The 20,645-nt window shown below is 42.1% G+C and overlaps 1 protein-coding gene across 1 annotated transcript in view; it reads left to right on the top strand.

The window, feature by feature from the left end:
* UGGT1 (UDP-glucose glycoprotein glucosyltransferase 1) overlaps positions 1-19,453 on the top strand; it is a 99,622-nt gene extending 80,169 nt beyond the window's left edge. Inside the window, exons 32-41 of the mRNA XM_081242401.1 lie at positions 1,497-1,581; positions 2,713-2,801; positions 3,336-3,440; positions 4,688-4,772; positions 5,800-5,982; positions 7,088-7,248; positions 8,299-8,413; positions 12,709-12,825; positions 13,271-13,439; positions 15,186-19,453. Coding sequence (XP_081098527.1) covers positions 1,497-1,581; positions 2,713-2,801; positions 3,336-3,440; positions 4,688-4,772; positions 5,800-5,982; positions 7,088-7,248; positions 8,299-8,413; positions 12,709-12,825; positions 13,271-13,439; positions 15,186-15,211 — 1,135 coding nt within the window. The 3' untranslated portion in view covers positions 15,212-19,453. The remainder of the gene's footprint in view (positions 1-1,496; positions 1,582-2,712; positions 2,802-3,335; positions 3,441-4,687; positions 4,773-5,799; positions 5,983-7,087; positions 7,249-8,298; positions 8,414-12,708; positions 12,826-13,270; positions 13,440-15,185) is intronic.
* Positions 19,454-20,645: the final 1,192 nt, after the last annotated feature.

The following is a 20,645-nucleotide window of genomic DNA, read 5'->3' as shown; positions in this document are numbered from 1 at the left end:
TTGGTCATTCTTTTGTGCTAACAGTATCCCAGGATCAAATCATTCTGTCACTGTGATGAAAACCGTAGGCAGATGAGAAAGTGAGTCATTTCAAGAAAGGAGAAAAGAAATGAAGAACAGTCAGACTTTTCAACCCTGGATAGTATATTTCTCTACCCTGAGTGAGTTGCAGATTGACAAGACATGTAAGCTTTGGCCATGGAACCTTGGTGCGAGCACTTGGCTTTCCAGGTCTGAGGTGGTCCAGAAGTACTCCCAGAGCATCGTCGGTAGCCTGCTTTTTGCTTTAAGGTTTGCTACAAGTGACTGTTAGTTTGAAAAAATTATACTGCCTTCTAAAAAGCTGTGATCTAAATTCTGCTTAACACAGTTTAAATTAGTATTAAGCTATGTGAGAAGACTTTATGCCAATTCATTTCGGGAATGATTTCCATTAGAGTTTATTTGAAAACATCATCCTGTTGTGTCTTCATCGTAGCTTTATAGTCTTTACTGACCCACATGAAAGCTATGTGGATTTCTGCATATTTCTTACCAAGAAAGTAGAAGATTTTTGTATTACAGTAAAATCTTCATTGTACATAGTAGGGTTTTCGCCTATTAATGTTTTCCCCAAAAGCTTATGTGTTGTCTTTCTAAACTCCGTCCCTGCTGTGTGCCCTTTTCCTGGCCAGTCCTCCTACGGTGGCCAGCACCTCACGGTCACCTCTCTTCCTCCTGTGCTTCCCAGGCTCTGGAATGTTTCATGCTCCCTGTCAGGATCTCACCTTTGCCCGAGAACTTTGCTCTCTGCTGGATGACAGTGAATCCAGTTCTATCGTGGCTTTCTGTAGTTATCACCTTAAAATTTGGTGACTGGTAATTTTAGGCATTACAGTTGATTAGTAGGGGGATACTGTTTTCAGTTTTTCCTCCTCTGCCCTGTCTGCTTGCAGACAGAGCTCGTTAGAGTTCTTCCTCCAGAGGATGGGCGCCAGATTGAGTGCAGGGCCTAGGCTTGGCTGTGTGCCTCCAGGAAGGACAGAGTAGAAGCATTTACAGAACTCTGAAGTAGAGCCATGTCTCGCTGCTTGCCCATTACAGAGCAGTAGTGATGCGTTTCCGGTGACGGTGCAGGGACCCAAGGCCCCCGGGTGCTCCTTTATCGAAGGGCGCCATGCTCGGCTCAGACCTTGTGAACATAGACAGTGGTTCGTGCTCATGATGTGCTTGCCAGCACTGGGGGCCTCTCACTCTGTGGAAGGTCATTCGAAGAGGGACCCGAGACGGAAGTTTGGGCTGTGACCGATTGGCATGCTCAGCGTGGAAGGACAGAGGTTTTGACAAGTGCTTCTGCATAGCTTGAAGGGGTTTCCTGCAGATTGTGAGAAAATAATTTGTTCAGAAATCACATAAAGATGATGGACAAATATGGGGGGTTGATATCAGACCATTCACTGCATTTTGAGACCTGTGATTTGTGATGTCTGTCTTCCTTTCTTCCTTTCTTTTCTAAGTCACGACGGTACAGATTCTCCACCTGACGCCGATGAAGTTGTTGTTGTCCTCAACAACTTCAAGAGCAAAATTATTAAAGTGAAGGTGAGTTTGGTACATTAAAGCAGCCACTCTGTTGGAGTTGGTGAAAGTAGCAGTAACTTGGTATTTGGTAGCCATTATGTAAAAATATGTATCTTGAAACCAGCCCCAAACTATGTGAGGTGATGGAATGTGTTAACTCCAGAAATAGTGCTGTTATTATATATTCACAATATATACCTATACCAACTTATCACGTTGTATACCTTAAATTTACAAGTATTACTTGTTAATTACATCTCAGTAAAGCTGAAGAAAAAAGAAAGAAACCAGCCTGAGACTTTAATTCACCTTTGGAATTTTACTGTAGCGTTTATAGGAATGCGCTTGAAATGCAAAATGTCTTTTGTAAATATGAGTTTGTGGCTTTCTTCACCTGAGAGATTGCACCTTTTGGGCTATCTCAGTGAGCAGTACAAGTCTCGTTTTACATCAGATGTTTTCATAGATACTGCTTTGCTTATACAGCCACAGTTCACAGTATTATTCATGATTTTATTCTCAGAAGATTGGAAAGAATGCCAATGAGAATTTCAAAACCAATAATAAATGGTAGCCTTATTTAATTTCTTTTCACTTCTGCTTTCTGTTCTCAGAATTTTGAAATTCCTAGTGCCTTTAAATTCAAGTAAAAGGTATTATGGGATAAATAATCATTATACACAGTAGAATCGAAAGCAGACGACACACGGTTGAGCAGAAAAATGATCCCTGTGCTGTCGAGAAGGTTCGACCCCTGTTTGCACTAGTCAGCCGTGATACAAGGCTGTCACGTGAGATGACTCCTTCCTGACAGTTAGAGCTCGTGTGTGCTGCCCTCTTTCCCTAGAGCTAGCGGTTAGCTTGCTGAATTGTGCTTCTGATTTCACTCAGGCCATAAGGTTCTCTGCCCGTTTTTCAAACCAAAAACAGTTATTGTCTATTAAATTAAAAGAGGTTGCTGTCTCCACACTTAAGATTTTCATGTGATATGATGAGCACGGTTTGTTGAATACATCTGGACTCGGGGCGGATTGTACCTGCTGGCAGGATCCTTCCCTCCCTAGTGTGGACAGTGTGCGTCCAGGGAAGATCAGTCCAATGCCTGTTAGACCCAGTAGGGGGATCAGATCCGTCACGTGTGACTGGTTGCAGGTTCAGAAGAAGGCAGACATGGTGAATGAAGACCTGCTGAGCGACGGAACTAATGAGAATGAATCTGGATTTTGGGACTCCTTCAAATGGTAAACTGGCATCCTAGAGAAGTAACGTTTTTAAGGAAAAACTGATATATAAGCACCATCCCTCCCTTCTTTTGAGTATAATAATCCTGTTTGGGCTTTTCAGATTCTGCTCTGTGCAACGAAATCTTGCACTTGTACGTAGACTAGATGAGTGTTTCCCGCTGATTAACTGAAAGAGGTTATCGTCCCCTCGTGGTGGGGTTACTTCTGTGCCCTAGTTCTTGACTGCTGTTGGGTTTTGCCTGCTGTTTGGAGAGCTGAGTGGTAATTGCTCAGTTAACCTTCCATTGTATGTCTTGCATTCTGTGGACTAGCCTGTGTCCAGTCTTCTCCTGAAGCTACACGAGGCCCTATGGGCAGGCTCCCTCTCGTTGGGTAGCCGTCCCCACCTCTCGTCCTGTGGGCTGCTTTCGCCGGCCTTGCGCTCTCGGGAAGGAACAGGGATGGGGAAGCACCGTCTCCTTCCCTCTCCCTTAGGGCGGTGTGTCTGTACCAGTGTTTCAAGTGTTCTTGTTTTTACCTTTCTTGTTATAGGGGCTTTACAGGAGGACAGAAGACTGAGGAAGTGAAACAAGAGAAAGATGACATAATTAATATTTTCTCTGTCGCGTCTGGTCATCTCTATGAAAGATTTCTTCGGTTAGTCACGTTGGTTATTTCAGAATATATGCATGAATTTGTTACAGGATTCTTATTTAGGGAGTACGTGTTTTATGGGATTCTGCCTGTTATACTTCTGTGTATTTGACACACTCTAAGGATTGTGACTAGATTACCATATATAATTGTATTTGTTTTGATCCAGCCAGCCTCATGAAGGGGAGCTAAAGGCATCTGTGTACCTATTAACAAGGCTGTAAACATATTTCAGTATCACTGTGCACACATCATAAAGAATGGTGTTTAATTGTCCTCTAAGCATCGCTTAAACCAGAAATTAGGAGGTTAACAGAGAGAATAGAGGTGGAATAGGGCCATGGACCTGCCTTCTGAAGATTCATAGGATGCTAGAGCCAGGAGGGATCTTAATTCCGTTTTATAGACAGGCTGAGATTCAGAGGGTGGAAGGATTCGCCTGAGGTCGCACAGCCAGAGCGGAGGAGAGGCACAGGCTTGGGCTGGTTGACACAGCAGTCGCCAGGGGGAAGACCCTCAGGGCGCCTTGTTGTCAGTGGTCAGGAAGGCCTTTGCCTGAGAGTGACTTTCCTAATGCCAGGGTTCTTTTTCCTTGTAATTCTCCACTACAGATCTAGTATAGCAACTAATCGAGATGTCATTTTACTCATGTTTAGCTCTCATATTCCCAAGAAATAATATCTCACCTAGAATAGTAATGTCAGATGTCAGTAACCACTGAATTTAATTAAATTCCTTGACTCAGAATTTGCTTTTGTTTGTTTCCAAAGTAGGGAATCCTGAAGCTGTAACCACTTGCCGTCCCCTTACCTCACCCCGCTCTCCTCCCTGGCAGGCCCCGTCCAGGCCGTGGGGGGCAGTGCTGGGACGCAGAGCCGCCGGGCTCTTCCAGCTTCTTTTTAGGGTGATGTCGTCAGCTAAGCACAGCCTCCAGGATTCAGTTGTACCCTAACTAACGTGTCAGTTCATGAAGCAGTTTATTTAAAGCTGTAACGTAATTAAAACATGTGCCTTTATCAGTTCGGTATGTTACTATAGGTAATAAGTAGTCCTTCCCCGTCCAGTGATAACGCTTTAAAGATGAGTAAGGGCGGTTTTCCCCGGTCCCCGACTCAGGGTCTCTCTCTGTCTAATTGAGCCACCAGTTAGCTCTGCCACAAAGAACACTGAGTGGTCTCCTGCTGGACTCTCCTTGGCTTTGTTGAGATTGAAAAGATTTGGACAATTGTTATTATTCTTCTCTTTGACAGCATAATGATGCTATCGGTACTGAAGAACACCAAGACTCCTGTGAAATTCTGGTTCTTGAAGAATTACTTGTCCCCCACGTTTAAGGTTTGTTCCTCAGGCTTCGAAAAGGAAAACAGTCCTATTAAGGAGATATGTACAGTGTAACATACTTTCGCTACTTCTACGTTACGTGTATAGTTTAAATTTTTTCCTTGCATTTGGTTACCCTGATTCACCCACATAATTCTATGTGGATTATTCTTCCAGACTGGTCTGTTTGGGGGGAATAGTTGTTATAAAACTGAACACAAAATTATGACTTGTTTGAAGCTTGGATAACATAGGAGGAGAGTCTGTATCTTTTGTTTTGATGGAGTAACATTCCTCCTCTGAGCATGCATGTCCTTGTTTAATTAGAGAGTACAGTACAGGTTTCCAGTGAGAAGGATGGTTAGTTCTGTCATGCACAACTACCCAGTGATCTGTGGAAGTAAAGGATCATCTGTGCAAAACAAAAACACGCTTGGAAAGTCTTCCGCTTTATATCAGTTAGTATTTGTCATCTAAATTGATCTATTTGCATCTTTGTTGTTGTTCTTCTTCAAGCAGCTTTTAATGTACTCAGTAATATCTCTCCGAGAGAAGTGATTCACTTCTGGTCCCCTGAAAGTACTTACATGTAGAGCCTGAAAGACTTAATGGCAGCAACCTTGTTCAGAGCACTTGGGTTTGCCGTGTCATTCCCCGGGCTAGATCTAGTGGTGAGAAAGGCTTAAAGTCAAGCTCAGAAAATGTTTCACTGAAATCAAGTTTCGACAGATAAAGTCCGTTTCCCTTAAACACACAAACACACACACACACACACACACACACACACACAGAAATTAATTATCTAAAAGCCTTCACTTAAAGATTTCTGTCATCTCATGTGGTGATTAGAAGCCATAAAAAAATGGGGATTTGACAAAAGTTTATATGTATTCTTTTATGTAGTCATGAGTGAGTCAGGGTCGCATTTCTTCATTAGACCACTGATACGGTAAATGTGTTTTACTTGTGCCGTAATCGTGGTTGGTTCACTTACTTGTTTCTCTTAAAGTAAATGATTGTTGTTCCCTGTGTCTCAAAATAGGAGTTTATACCTTATATGGCAAACAAATATAATTTTCAGTATGAGCTTGTTCAGTACAAATGGCCCCGGTGGCTTCATCAGCAGACTGAGAAACAGCGCATCATCTGGGGTTACAAGATCCTCTTCCTGGATGTGCTCTTCCCGCTGGTTGTCGACAAGTTCCTGTTTGTGGATGCCGATCAGGTAAGCTCTTAAAGACTGGGCTTCAGCAGTTTGTATTAAAGGCATTGGACTTGCTTTCCTTCTTTACATGATTTTATCTTTCCAATTATGGAAAAATACATGCTTAGTTTACATTATTTAGAGTATATGGAAATGTATCACCCAGATGTGATCACTTTTAAAATTTACATTCGACACATGTCCTTTTCATCTTTGTTCCTGTTGCCTCTTTTACACAGTTGTGATTGCATTGTGTATGCAGTTTTGTATCTTCAATTTAGTTCATTTAACATACAAACTAACAATTGGAAAATTCATCAGTTTAACACAGTGCTTGCCATCATCTCCAATTATTTGCCCAAAAGCTAGAAGTTATTGACAAGGGTAAGAGAGAGGAAGTGCAAGTAGGTGGCCTTGATAACGTGGAACTCTTCAGAAGGTCATCCTGCTGTCAAGATTTGACTTAATTAAAAGGAACACACTTAATTTTAGAAAATTAAAATTTCTAATTTTAGAGCATACAAACTCAAAAAGTGTAAATATACTTCTACCCTACAGCCTTTCTCCTTTATCCTGAGCTGGCTAAAACCTGAGTTCCTCATCTGAATGGAAGTGATGTAATGTGTGCAAGTCATTTGGACAAAGCTTCATCCAGCTCTTGGGAATTCTGTCCCCTCTGGCTCACTTATATCACAACTGGCTCAGCCTGAATTGAAGCACGCTTTCCTAGTTTTAATATAATCACACTTAATCCTTGCTGAGCACTTACTGTGTGCCAGGCGTCATTCCCCATCATTCCCCGTTAGTTCATGTAATCCTCCCGACAATCCTGTGAGATCTCCATTTTAGGTGAGGAAACTTGAGTCACAGAGAGGCTGTGCAATGTAGCAATTATTAATTTGTTTTATTTCCGCTTTTTTTTTTTGAATGCTGGAATACTCTGTGCCAGGCACCAGGCTAAGCGTCTTAACATGCTAGTGAGGGTGGTCAGCCTAATCAGTGGAGGAAGTGAGGCTCGAGCTGGGTCTTGTGCCTGTGCCGCTGATCCTGAGCTCCCCGCCGTGTTTTCTGGACCCTGCTGTCTGCATAGTTGTTTAACAGATGACTGTGATCCTCTCTTCTTCAGATTGTGCGAACAGATTTGAAAGAGCTGCGAGATTTCAGTTTGGACGGTGCTCCCTACGGTTACACCCCTTTCTGTGACAGCCGCAGGGAGATGGACGGCTACAGGTTCTGGAAGTCGGGCTACTGGGCCAGTCACTTATCCGGGCGGAAGTATCATATCAGGTGCCAAAGAAGGAGCACTTCTAATGCTGTTGTTTGATGTTCTTTAAAAGTAATTTTGTATGTTTAAAGTTGTGAATAGGTAATACATTAATGTGGTTCAGAACTAAAAATTATAAACAAAGTGAAAAGAAGTCTTCCCCATTCTGTCTCCCTTCTTCCCAGTTTCCACTCCCACAACAGATAAAATCCTCTATTAATTTACTGTGTGTCCTTCCAGACTTTCTTAATTCTTAGGTAAACAACTATGACTTGTTTTTTACACAAAATATATACTATCCTATTTATAGTTTTGTGCCTTGCTTTTTTTACTTGATGTCTCTAGTAGACTTTATATCCACATGTGGAGAGAGACCTTTTTCCTTTTTACATCAACACATTATTCCAGTATATATATTATTTATGGTCTTCCTATGACGTACAATGTTGTAGTGAATAATTAAATACATAATTGTGTATATTTCAAGTATATCTGTAGGATAAATTCCTAGAACTCCTAGGTTAAACAGTGAATGTATCTGTTGGGCATTTGTTGCTTTTCTACATTATCTTTTCTGGGCAGAGTGTGATTTGGAGAGTAGGGAGATATGTAGGAAGCAGCACGTGTAGAGATAAATGTTGGGGTGTGGTGATTTCAGTATCGTACTTTATGTTCTTGGCCCAAAAGAACTGTAACATTTGGTGGGTTTTTTTTTTTTTTTCCTCTAACATTTAAGACATCATCAGGATATCTTTGACTAATGGTTATCAGTCTTTATTACCAAATCTGCTGACATTTGCTAGGAATCTTTTGTCAGAGATGATTTCCTTTGGAAGGCAGTTACTTAAAGAACAGTGACAAAGTGAGCTTGTGGTACCAGAATATGGGTTTTGTAATAACTTCCTTAGCCATCTTTGAAGTAGCACAGACTGACGCTGAGCTCCACTGTAGACCTCAGCTTACCTTTTCAAAGAGAAGCCGGAATGTTTGCCTACTGATCTGTTCCATTAATCAGTGCGGTTACTTTTCCTGCCATAATCCATGGTTATAACAAATGGATTTTCTCTGTCCAGTGCATTGTATGTCGTGGATCTGAAGAAGTTTAGGAAAATAGCTGCTGGTGACAGACTCAGGGGACAGTACCAAGGTCTGAGTCAGGATCCTAACAGCCTTTCAAATCTTGATCAAGTAAGTGGCCATTTTTTTGGTTAACCGTTTCAGTGATGGGTATACAATGTTGTGTCAGAAAATGAAGTAGTATTTGCTTCTCAATTCTCTCCTCTGTTGGGACAGTGTTTTGTGTCTTCATGGAAAGGAATTTGTGTGTGTGTGTATGTGTGTGTATGTGACATTTTTATCTGTCCTCTAGAGAGGACATAGTGGTGAAAAATGTCATGGGCCTGAGGTTGGTTTGGGGAGGGAGATAGAAGGAGGACACTGCCACTCAGAACCATTACCCTATCTTTTCATTTTGTACCCAGCTAATCTGATAAATTTGTCTCTCTGCCTACTAGGGTCAGTGTATTTCTCTTCTTTAGGAACTAACTAGCTCAGGATTCACAGCATAGAATATAGTATCATAATTTCCCGTTTTTTCCCGTATCAGCAACCATGGTGTTTTTTAAGAAGTTTGGATGAGTCACTGTTTATTAATGCTAAACATTTTTTAGAGGTGAGATTATAGTTTGTGTTTTAGATACATAGTTTCACATATTTTGTTTTGCTTAAGTCTGCCTTAAACATTTTTAAGCATTTGTGATACATAGCACCCATAAAAGTGAGTGTACAAAACAAAAATTTATAAATATATACATATTCATATGCATCAATGAATTCCCACAAAGCACATGCCCATGTACTACCACCCAGTTTTAGAAATACAACATTACTAGCATCCCAGGAACCACCCTCTTTAACCGAAGTATCCAGCATCCTGACTTCTGTGGTAATCACTCCATTGCTTTTCTGTATTGAATTACTACTTACACGTGTATCCTTAAACACTATAGTTTTACCTGTGTTTTTCTGCCTGTCTCAGTGGGATTATACAAGATGTACTCTTGAGTCTAACTTCTTCTGCTTAATGTTATGTTAGTGAGATTCATCCATGTTGTTGTGTGAAGTGGTAGTATGTTTTGTTTATTGTACATTTGGGTTGTTTTCCATTTTTGTCTTCTACAGATAATGCTGCTGTGATCATTGTTTATGCACATGTCTTGGTTGATGCACATGTATACGTATTTCAATTTTGTGTACAACTACAAGTTGAATTGCTGGGTCATCAGATTGGTCCATCTTTATCTTTACTAGATAATTCCAAAGAGTTTTCCAAAGTAGTTCTGATTTATACTCCCATCAGCAGTGTAAGAATTCCTGATGCTCTATGTAATTTTGAGTACTACTTATTGTTAATCTGTCAAATTGATAGATGTGAGCTGGCAACCCATGTGGCTTTCAGTTAGAGTTTACATTTAATGTAATTATTAGTGTGGTAGGATTTACATCTGCCAATTTCCTACTTGTTTTCTGTATGTCTTTTGTGTTTCTCAGTTCCTCCATTACTGCCTTCGTTAATAGATATTTAAATTCCCCTCTTGTTTCTTTCACTATATACATGGAGATTTTCCAGGGTTTTTTTTGTTGTTGTTGTTCTAGCCCAATTGCTCTAGTCTGAGAAAGTATTGTGTATGATCTCAGCCATTTGAAGTTTGTTGAGCTTTGCTTGTTGAGCTGACCCAGATATGATCAGTTTTGGTAAACATTTCAACTGGTTTTATATTCTGCAGATGTTAGGTATAATGTTTTTCTATGTATGTCCATTAGGTGAGGTTTAGTGGTATGTTGTGTGTGTTTTGTCTGTCTGTTTTTCTATTATTTACTGTGAGAATTGTGCTAAAATCTCTTTCCATATTGTGAAATCTTTCTTGTCTTTGGTTTTGTCAAATTTTGCTTGATGTGCTTAGAGACTATCATTCATTGCCTAAAAACTTAGAAGTCATATATATGTCTGACAAATTAACCTTTTATTATCTCTGTTAATGCTTTTTGGGCAGGGGCTTAAAGTGTGCTTCATCTAGTATTAGTGCAGCTATGCTGGTTTTCCTTTTAGTTAGTGTTACATGGTATATTTTTTTATCCTTCTGTTCTCAATCATTCTTTTTTTTTTTTTTTTTTTGCGGTACACGGGCCTCTCACTGTTGTGGCCTCTTCCGTTGCGGAGCACAGGCTCTGGACGCACAGGCTCAGCGGCCATGGCCCACGGACCCAGCCGCTCCGTGGCATGTGGGATCCTCCCGGACCGGTGCACGAACCCGTGTCCCCTGCATTGGCAGGCGGACTCTCAATCACTGCGCCACCAGGGAAGCCCCTCAATCATTCTTTATCCTTATGTTTTAGTTCTGTTTCTTAGAAATAGCTTATATTGGTTTGTTTTTTCGTGTGGTTGTGACAGTCATTTAATTTGAACATTAGTCCATTTATAGTTAATGTAATCACCAACAAGTTTGGCTTCTCCATAGTCCTCCTGCTTATTCCATATGTCCTGTATTTCTTTTTTCTCCTTAGTCAGTTTCCTTCAGATTGATTGAGGATTTTTTCGTAATTCCGTTTTCCCTCTATTAAACTATACACTTAAAATAATTTTTTAATGACTAGCCTAGAGATTACAGTATGCATTTCTCACTTTGCAAAGGCTAATGTTAATTAGTGTATTTTACTCATCTACCAGACAGTGCAAAAACATCAGAACAGTTCTTCTCAAATTTTAGCATATATAAAAAAATCACCTGAAGACTTATTAAAGCCTTAATCCCTGGGCCCCATCCCCCACAGGCTGATTCAGTAGGTATATGGTTGGGCCTTAGAATCGGCATTCCTAGCAAACTGTGCTGCCAGTCCACAGACTACATTTTGAGTGTCATTGTCTTAGAACTCATTACTCCATTCGTCCTTATCTCAACCTAAATACTTTGTTGCCATGTATTTTAGATCTGTCTATATTTTAAACCCCAGAAGAAGTTATTCTTCTTGTTTAATACAGTCGGTATCTATTTAAATTTGAACTAACTCACATAGTTACCCTTTTGGTTACTCTGCATTCTTCCCTGCATTTCTGGGCTTCCATATTGGATCATTTTCCTTCTGCCTGAAGATGGTCCTTTACTTAGTGTTCACTAGTAACAAATTCAGTTTTTGTTGTCCGAAGGTATCTGTATTTTACCTTGATTATTTTTTACTGTGGTAAAATTTACCATTTTAACTATTTTTAAATGTTCAATGGGATTAAGTACTTTCACAGTGTGCAGCTGTCCATCTCCAGAACTGTTTCATCATCCCAAACAGAAACTCTGTACCCATTAAACAGTTAACCCCCCTTTTCTCCTGCCCCCAGCCCCTGGTGACCTCTATTCTATTTTCTGTCAGTATGCATTTGCTTATTCCAGGTACTTTTGGAATCATACAATATTTTTCCTTTTGTGTTTGTTTTATTTCACTTAGCATAAGGTTTTCAAGATTCATCCATGCATGTAGCATGTATCTTAACTTTTCTTCCTGTTAAGATCAAATACTGTTTCATTGTATGTATATACATTTTGTTTGGATATTCATCTGTTGGTGGACATTTGGCTTATTTCCATCTTTTGACTTGTGAATAATGCCTCTATGAACATCGGTGTACAGGTATCCGTTTGAGTCTCTGCTTTCGGTTCTTTTGTGTATATACCCAGAAGTGAAATTATCGGATCGTATTGGTTGTTTGTGTCTTTGGACAATGGAACGTTTTATTGTGTCAAACGCACAAGTTTTCCTGAGAGAAAAGCTTCAAAGCATAGAGTACAGCTGGCTAGAAAACATGTGGGCTTCATCTACTTGGGATCAAGCCTCAGTAGACAAGGTGGATTCAGAGCTTCCTTTAAGCAAAACCTTGAAGTACAAGAGCCACACTCGATGCTTAATTGGCTTTTAGAAGGCAGTACTGTCTTTCTTAGAATTGCCCTCATGGAGGGAATCTAGATGCGGGCTATTTGTGAGTTTTAAGCTAAAGTTTTTCAGATGCTTATTGTGGGTAGATATTTTATGGATCCTCTAAACTATGTGGTTTTTAAAAACACCGGAAATAAATATTTTAGTTTCTCTAAGGTTTTTCGTACTGACCCTTTCTGTTTTAGAAATTTGTGATTGACATGTGATATGTAATGAGCAGCTAATTTGCTGTGCATTTATTTAAATTTCCCCTAGGACTTTATTTCTAAACATTTTCTTTTATATTTTATTGAAGTATAGTTGATTTACAATGTGTTAATTTCTGCTGTAACGCAAAGTGATTCAGTTATACATATGTATATTTTCTCTTTTTCATATTCTTTTCCATTATGGTTTATCACAGGATATTGAATATAGTTCCCTCTGCTCTACAGTAGGACCTTGTCGTTTATTCCCCTAGAACTTTAGATTGTTGTGTTTTTATCTTCTCTTCCGAACAGGATTTGCCCAATAACATGATCCACCAGGTGCCAATTAAATCACTCCCTCAAGAATGGCTTTGGTGTGAAACATGGTGTGACGATGCCTCTAAGAAAAGGGCAAAAACAATTGATTTGGTAAGTTGTCGGCGGCTCTTTTCTGCATCTGAGTCCAGTCTGATGGAGGACTAGATAATTTAGTCTTTCTCTTTAACTGTGTAGTTCAGGGACTGCAGAACTTCTTACAGCAACCTCAGCAGGAAGCCAAATCCTCCAGTATGTGATGGGGTTGTTTTCACTACTTAGAATTGGTGAAGTTCCACTGATCTTCCAGATCGCTCTGTGCCTTGTAACGTTTCCAGTGTTTCTTTTCCTGCCTTCCAGTAGCGCTCCACAGCTTCTTTGCAGAAGCTTTGTACAGCCCACTCACTACCACACTGCTTCTGCTAATATCGTTTGCTTCCTCTGTATTGTTCTTTTTGTCCAGTAAGGACTTGTAACCCAAGAACAGAAACACCTTTGAATTCTGGGTAACATACGCTTCCTTCAGCTCAGTTGAAGTGTGTTATTTTGGTTTTCACAGTGTAATAATCCAATGACCAAAGAGCCCAAGCTGGAGGCTGCTGTTCGAATTGTCCCAGAGTGGCAGGACTATGATCAGGAGATCAAACAGCTACAGACACGCTTTCAGGAGGAGAAGGAAACAGGAGCACTTCATAAAGACGCACCGGCACAAGAACCGAGCCGAGAAGGTACGTACAGCCTCTTGGCTTTAGGCAAGTACTTCTTGGCCTGTCTGATTTCTGTCTGTTGCAAGAGCAGAATAATGAATAAAAGGACTAGAAGAAACAGTTATTTAATCCTTCCATCCTGACATCTGCTAGTGTATATTGTTCACTTTCCTTATTCAGTTGGGTTCTAAACCGTATTTTATTAATGCAATTGCTGCCCTTTTTTTCTTCTTTCTTTCTCTTTCTTTCTTTTTTTGAAGAAAGACTGCTTTCATTGTGATTATTGTTATTTAGGTTCATGAGTTTTGTGATACACAAGCCAAACCTGACATTATTTGGGGGATCTCTTGTCAGATTCCTTGGTTTTTAATTAAATCTGTCCAGGCACTAGTGAATGAACCCATTTAGGATCAAGACAGAGAACGTATTGATTTGAAAAAAAGTATTCTAAGGACTAAATCTTCATATAATGTTTTCCCCACTATATGTACATCTCGAATGGTAGCCATTCTAAAAAAATCAGTAGAATACAAAAGTGACCTTTTGTAAACGCATTAATAAGCTGGGCTCTGGATTTTAATTTATTCAGCTCAAAACGAATTCTCAAAAAGCAATTATAGAACATGGATCTTGAGTGATTCTGAAGACTATGGCCTGATATTAAAATCACAGCTAAAAGGTTGGATATTCACCATAAAAATAATTAAGTTCATGAGTAAAACCTCAAGGATTTCCATAGATAAATGGGCAAAGAATGTAGACATACTGTTTAAATAAGAGGAAAACACAAATATAAATGAATTTGAGGAAACAGTAATCAAATTAAAGGAATCTGTCATTAATACATGCTACATAGAAAAAAACGTACATATTGATAATGCCATTTGTTGAGGGAGATGGTGATGAACCTTGCTGAAGCTTTGTGCACTAGAACAGTCCTTGTTAGAAGGCAGTCAGTCGATCATCAGGAGCCATTAAAATGCTTATATCCCCAGTAGTTTCTCTCTCTCGAGAATTTACCTTGAAAGAAATAATTCAATACAAGAAGAAAGTTATATACATGGAGAAATTTATTTTATTATTACTTGTAAACCAAAGGCATTAACAAACAGTTTTAAACACCCAAAAATAGAAAATAGTAAATGAGCTACACTGCTACATAGGAAAATGTTTATATGTTATTAAGTAAAAAAAAGAAGAATCCTGACTAAAAATATATGCATTTTTCCTAGAAATAAATATTGTACTTGTGAAAACAATATTTAGATGGAGTTAGGGGTATGCAGGTAGTTTCCATGTTCTTAAAAATAAAAATGTCTTTTTTACTTTGTTTTTGCTTTCAAAATATAACACAAACACACTAAACCAAAGCTCCTAAAAATTTAAAAAGAGAGATACAGCGGAGGTAGGGGCACAAATAATAGGTTTCGTACCAGAAAATGCCTCGTCTGTACTTTTTTTTTTTTGGCTGTGTCGGGTCTTCATTGCAACACTCGGGATCTTTCGTTTCAGCCTGTGGGCTCTTAGTTGGGACGCGTAGGCTCCAGGGCGCGTGGGCTCTGTAGTTGGCGGCACGCGGGCTCAGGCGCACAGGCTTAGTTGCCCCGTGGCGTGTGGGATCTTAGTTCCCCAACCAGGGAGCGAACCCGCGTCCCCTGCGTTGGAAGGCGGATTCTTCACCACTGGACCGCCAGGGAAGTCCCTAGTCTGTACTTTTACAACTTGACAATAATTCCTTTTCTTTTCAATTGTTCTCCTTTTCCGTAGGACCTCAGAAACGTGAAGAATTATGATCTCCAGAGGAGGATAGGGAATGACACCATTCGAAGAACACTTTTTATATTAAATGCTAGCTTTTTCCAATCTGTCTATACAACTGCTGATGAACTGGCTGGGCAGGTGTGCTGCACCGTTCATTCTGACTCCTGCACGCTGGCGGCTCTGGATCTCTGGAGTCAAGGCTCCACTGGATTCATACCTCAGAGGAAGACAAGGGGCTGATCTTTGGGGGACTCTATAAAGAGCAGGCTTCTAACCAGAAGGGAAGATGGCAGAGGCAACTGGAAGAAAACGAGCCCTGTGGTGCTCACACCCAGGAGCCCACACGTGCCACAGTGTCTCGGGAAGCCACCAGCCAGAGCCACCGCGTCCTTCCTTACCTCAGCCTATGGGCAGCGGAGCTCAGTCTGCAGCCTGGGCCGCAGGGCAGGTGCCGCCCACATCGGCCGTCAGAAGCTTTGCCCAAGGTCTGCGCACCTCGGGGTTTGTGCCAGCGTTCCCCTGTGCCCTTCCCCAGCATCAGGTTCACTGTCAAATTGAAACCCAGCCAACAATCACGTGTCTTCAGGCTCAGCTCGGGGCAGGTTAATTTGGGGTTAGGATGGGGGTGGGTTGGGCTGAGGGCAGGGAAAATGTCAGGAGTAGGAGGCTCTGGAACGCTGGGGTGAGGGCAAGGAGGGCCGGAGATCGGCCGTTCTCTTTTATAGACCGTCGGTACCGTCGTGACTAATTGGAAGTGAAGACGTTATCCTTATTCTCCACCCAGCCCCAGTGAACTTTTTAAGTAATTGTTTTGTAAGCAGTTTTTTAATTTGTGAAAGTCTTTGCTTTTCTCTTCCCACCTTCTTAAAAAAGAAGTCTGTTATTTCCTTACTGGATACAGCCATAGTAAGCCCCTCTAGTGATCCATCCTGAAGGGCTCAGGGCTCCCTCAGGAAGGTCACCGCATCATTTACCCTCTTCTTCTCCACAGGAGTTTCGTCTCTCAGACCCAGGGGAAGTTGGCTTTGACTTTTCTCTACGGAAGACTCCCAGATCTGAGATCGGGAGAGATTCTGCTTGTATAATTCCCTTTTTTCTATACACTGTTCTATATTCCTTTTAGTTTAGTGTGGTGGGCTGCCTTTGACTTGCAGAAATTGCCAGCGTTCCACCCGTTCTGACTCCACAGAGTTGCATCTTGAAGCAGGTTTGGCCCTTTGGTCATGGCTTTTCGTGTCTTCACTTCAGCAGCCCAGAAGGGCGCTTCTGCAGCAGCCTTTCCTGCTGGGTGGGCAGGGCCGGGAGGCGCCCACGAGGAGTCTTGCGGGTGCTGTCGGCCTGCGTGGCTGTAAGGCTGCAGGTCCTGCCCCCCGGCTGCCCAGGCTGCAGGGCACGGCAGCAGAGCACTGTGTGCCTCCTTCCAAAGTCTTAGGACAAATATCGAGGAATTCATGTTTTCTATATTCACACGCCAGTTAGCTCGGGAGTCTCTTAGTCCAAGGGAGCTTTTGAGCGTGCTTTCGTAGGTCCATTAAAAAACTGGGGAGGAGGGAGCCCAAAAGATTTTTAGGTAAATCGATCCAAGACTGTAAAGGTCCCTCAGAGGTGTCGCTGTTGACAAAGGCTCTAGCGTGAGTTCCCCCCACGCTGTTCCTCCCCGGGTCAGAGCAGCTAAAGGGATAGAATCAATGAGAGTGGAGAACATTCAGTCAGGTCCATCTGAGGGTTAATTAAGCCTTCAGAGAGGCTGCCACTGCCGCCGCCACTTCTATCTACAACCACGGGCGCAGTTGTGCGTTTTCCCACTTCATCTTCTGGGAGGTTGAGCGGGAAATAACAAAAGTCACTGGGATGTGCTTTCTAAACGCTGGTTCCCTTGGGACGTGGAACAGGCCACCTTTCCACGTCTTTCTGCCTGGGCTCTGACGCGTATCGTACGTGAGGAGGTGAAATCCGTTCTGTGTAGTGTGTGTGTGTCCTCGTTGCCCCTTCTTTGTCACCACCCTATATTTAAGTCTTATTAACAGTTGAATCTAAACATGCGAGACCCCGCTTGCTTCTGAAATGGCCTAGGGCCCTCCTTCTCGTGCCAGGAATATCTTGGTTCGCGTGGCATGAGCAACTTCCAAAACGCACCTCTAGCACCCTGGGAAATGATACCGCCACTAAAATTCGGTCTTGGTCAGCTTTGTTCTCTCTACCGTATGAAAGCAAATTGTGACGGGAAAAATAGAGATTTTTCACAAGAAACACGAACTGATTTCACCGAGAAGTGCAAGCTTCTGGAAACTCCTCGCAGTACGTTGTTTTCAACCATCTTTTCATACGTAATGGATTTCTTTCCCCTTCATCATGCCATAGTGGAAACTTTTTCTTTCTGAATCAGTGCCAGAGCGATGTGACATAATGTGACACATCAGAACAACACGCAACAGTGTGGGTTTTTATGTCCTGCGAACAGTGGTATTTGATGGAGGTCAGAACGGGTGCACGCGGCCTGCTCTCAGAGCTGCGGGGACGTGCCTGTGTTTTCGTTTAAAAGCGTCCTGAATACTTGCCACGCTGAGAGCGCTGGTGCGGCAGTTTTCCACACGCCTGAGGGCGTGCTGAACCTGTCAAAATGGCACTTCAAATTGAAACGTAGAGCTGTTTGCCTGCCTACCAAGCGCACGTGCATCTGGTAGGCCCAGGTACTGTGTGAGCTCAGCTCGGGGGGCGGGGGGGAGCAAAGATCTCATAAAAACCAGGTAGTAGTTTCCAAGAAAGGAGCTTAATCGACTCTGCTGTCCTCACGCCTTCATATCATGAGCCCTATGAAAGGTCTGATGGAACGAACAATGTCTGGTTGCAGGGTTGCTGCGTGAAGGGCTGACGGCCAGGGACAGCAGTGCGGTTTCCAGAAGAGACTGGAAGGGAAATGAAAATCCCAGTTTCCTTCGGCTGGGAATTCCACTTTACTGACCTCGTAACTTCGAACGGGTCAGACCCCGCCCTCACAGCGGCGAGTATAAGGTGGTTCCTCCTCCCTGACACCCCCTTGGGAGTAAATTTGGCTACTTGAAAGCAGTTTTGTTTTTTTCCTGAAATTGCCATGGATGATTAAAAGAAATAATTCAACTCAAGGGTTTCAAGAGGACATCTCGTGCATTTTTCTGAGTAAAATGTTCGTGCTGTGGTATCAAATATCATGGAAGTGGAAATGTTTTGGCAAAGTTTTCTCTCGGTAACAATGGAGGGTGTGTTGTGTGCAAAGTTATTTAAATATATTCCATTGTGTAATTTTAATAATTAGTTTTTTAAGCATTTGATTTTATGGGGACACGTGGGATGATAAGGGTTAATCAACCTGAGTGTTGCTGTTTTGTGTCTAGTGTGGTGGGATAACCTTTTTAATTTAAATTCCTATTTTCCCAGTCTTGCTATAGTGAGCAAGGATCTTTATCAGGACTTTGGTAATAACCTGACTGAATTCCACAAATTCGACGTCATTAACTCAGGTCTTTGTTGGTACTTCAGAGTATCTGGAGGATACCAATTTCTCTTTCATTATTTGGTCTTTGATCTCTCAATCTAATACAGAAATGACGCTTCTGGGTGGCGGTGAGTCAGGGCACTGAGTAGAGGATCTCTCCCTCTCAGGGTGTCACTGAGTGCTGACAGCTTATAAAAACAAACCACGAAATCAGCTTCAGGCACCTGCATGCTCCCCAGAAGCAGTCCGAAAGTGAGGCCAGCTCCTGAGTCTTATCCAATTACCTAGCAACACAGAGGCCAAATGCGGCAGATTTAAGTAGGACACAAGTTAGGGTTTGAGCCAAGGCCTTCATCCCACCTGTAATTTATGCATTGCCTTACGTGTCACCTTTTAGATTTCCAGAGAAATGGGCATAATTCCTCTTCAGAATAAAAATAGCAAAATACATTAACCTAAGGTCAGCAATTTGAGAAAAGATTATCAAGTACGGTGGTTTCCAACCAGTTGTTTTTGCTAATAATAAGGTAAACATGGAAAAACAAAGAAAAATATTAGAATTTTTAAAGAAACAGTGTACTTAAAAAAAAAACAACTTTGTAACTCTCCTATTTTACTGTAATCCTGTTCCATTAAATGCAACAAAGGTCCAGGCGCTGCCCCTTGCTTGGGAACAAGCACCGGGGCAGTAAATGTCTGCAGAGCCCTCTGTGCCTGAAATGGATTGATAACGAATTTTCTGGTACTATAATGAAAATAAGGTCTGCTCGACACAATAAACTTTTCCTTCTCTTCTTTAAAACCGTCTGGTCCGTCATTCAGCTTTTATGCTTAGGAAAGGTAAGTCGTTAGAGCTCGAAGTTCCATCCCTCCATCTGACAGAAGCAGCAGGCCTGGACAGGAGGAAGAGCTTTACCTGAACGCCTTGTCTGGTGAGCAGCTGGTCCAGGTGCAGCCAATTCTCTAGATTCTCAGGGGAGCACCCAGGCCTCTCCTAGGTCCCCAAGTTTGGGGAACTGCCCCAGGCAGGATCTGGCAGGCAAGCTGCCCCAGAAGCACCAACCATAACAGGAAGGATGGCCTGGACTTTGTTCATTTTGCAAATTCTCTGAGCTCCTACACTGGGGCTGGATGTGAGGTTGAAGATACGGTTCCTGCCATTCAGGTGCTCACTGGACACTGCAAGCTGGTGTAATGGGAGCGCTTGCAGAGGTGGAGGTTGGGCAGAGGGACCTTGTGGCTGTGAGAACATGACAGAGGGCACCTACGGTGGAGGACGGAAGGAGGGATTTGGTGGTCAGGAAACGCTTCTACAAGGAGAGGATGCTTAAACTCAAGTCTGGGGAATCGGTAGGCATTATCTATGTAGAATGAGGGAGGTGGGGATACAGGGAGGATGGAGAGCTGGTGTATCTCATTTAAGGAGCTGCAAGTGAACCTCTGGGGCTGGAGTCATGGCCAGGAGCGAGGTGCTGGAGTGGGGATCTGAGTTGATCCAGAGCCACCAGAAAGCCCCTGAGGGGTTTTAAACTGGGTGCCCACATGAAACCACTTTTTTCTTGTAAGAAAATTACTATTGATATATAGCATTTGAAGGTACAAGTACATAAACATACACCTTGACAGATTTTCAAAGGAAACACACTTGTATAACCATCAACCAGATAAAGAGGTAAAAAGAAGTTGGATTATAGTCTGGCTTCCATCAGTGGCAAGAGCATTGTATCAGACCAACCAGTAACTATATACATTGTTGAAATGCGCTGGAAAGTGACCAGAGACAGGCAAAAACTGGAGGGGACTCAACCACTGAAAGAAGAGAAACACACTGGATGAGATCCACATTTAAGCAACTATTCCTCATGTGGCCCACAGGGAATAAAACAAAAAGTGGCTGTTCTACAGGGCTGAGGAACCAAGTCAGAGTTCAGAGGCTGCCCAAGCAGCTGGAAATTGAAGGCGGAGAATCCCAGAAAGGAGGAAGCCACAGAGCT

Source organism: Mesoplodon bidens (assembly GCF_964165515.1).
Source record: "Mesoplodon bidens genome assembly, chromosome: 8".
Lineage (NCBI taxonomy): Eukaryota > Metazoa > Chordata > Mammalia > Artiodactyla > Ziphiidae > Mesoplodon > Mesoplodon bidens.
The sequence above is the reverse complement of the archived record's forward strand: the minus strand, read 5'-3'. Positions and strand labels throughout refer to the sequence as shown.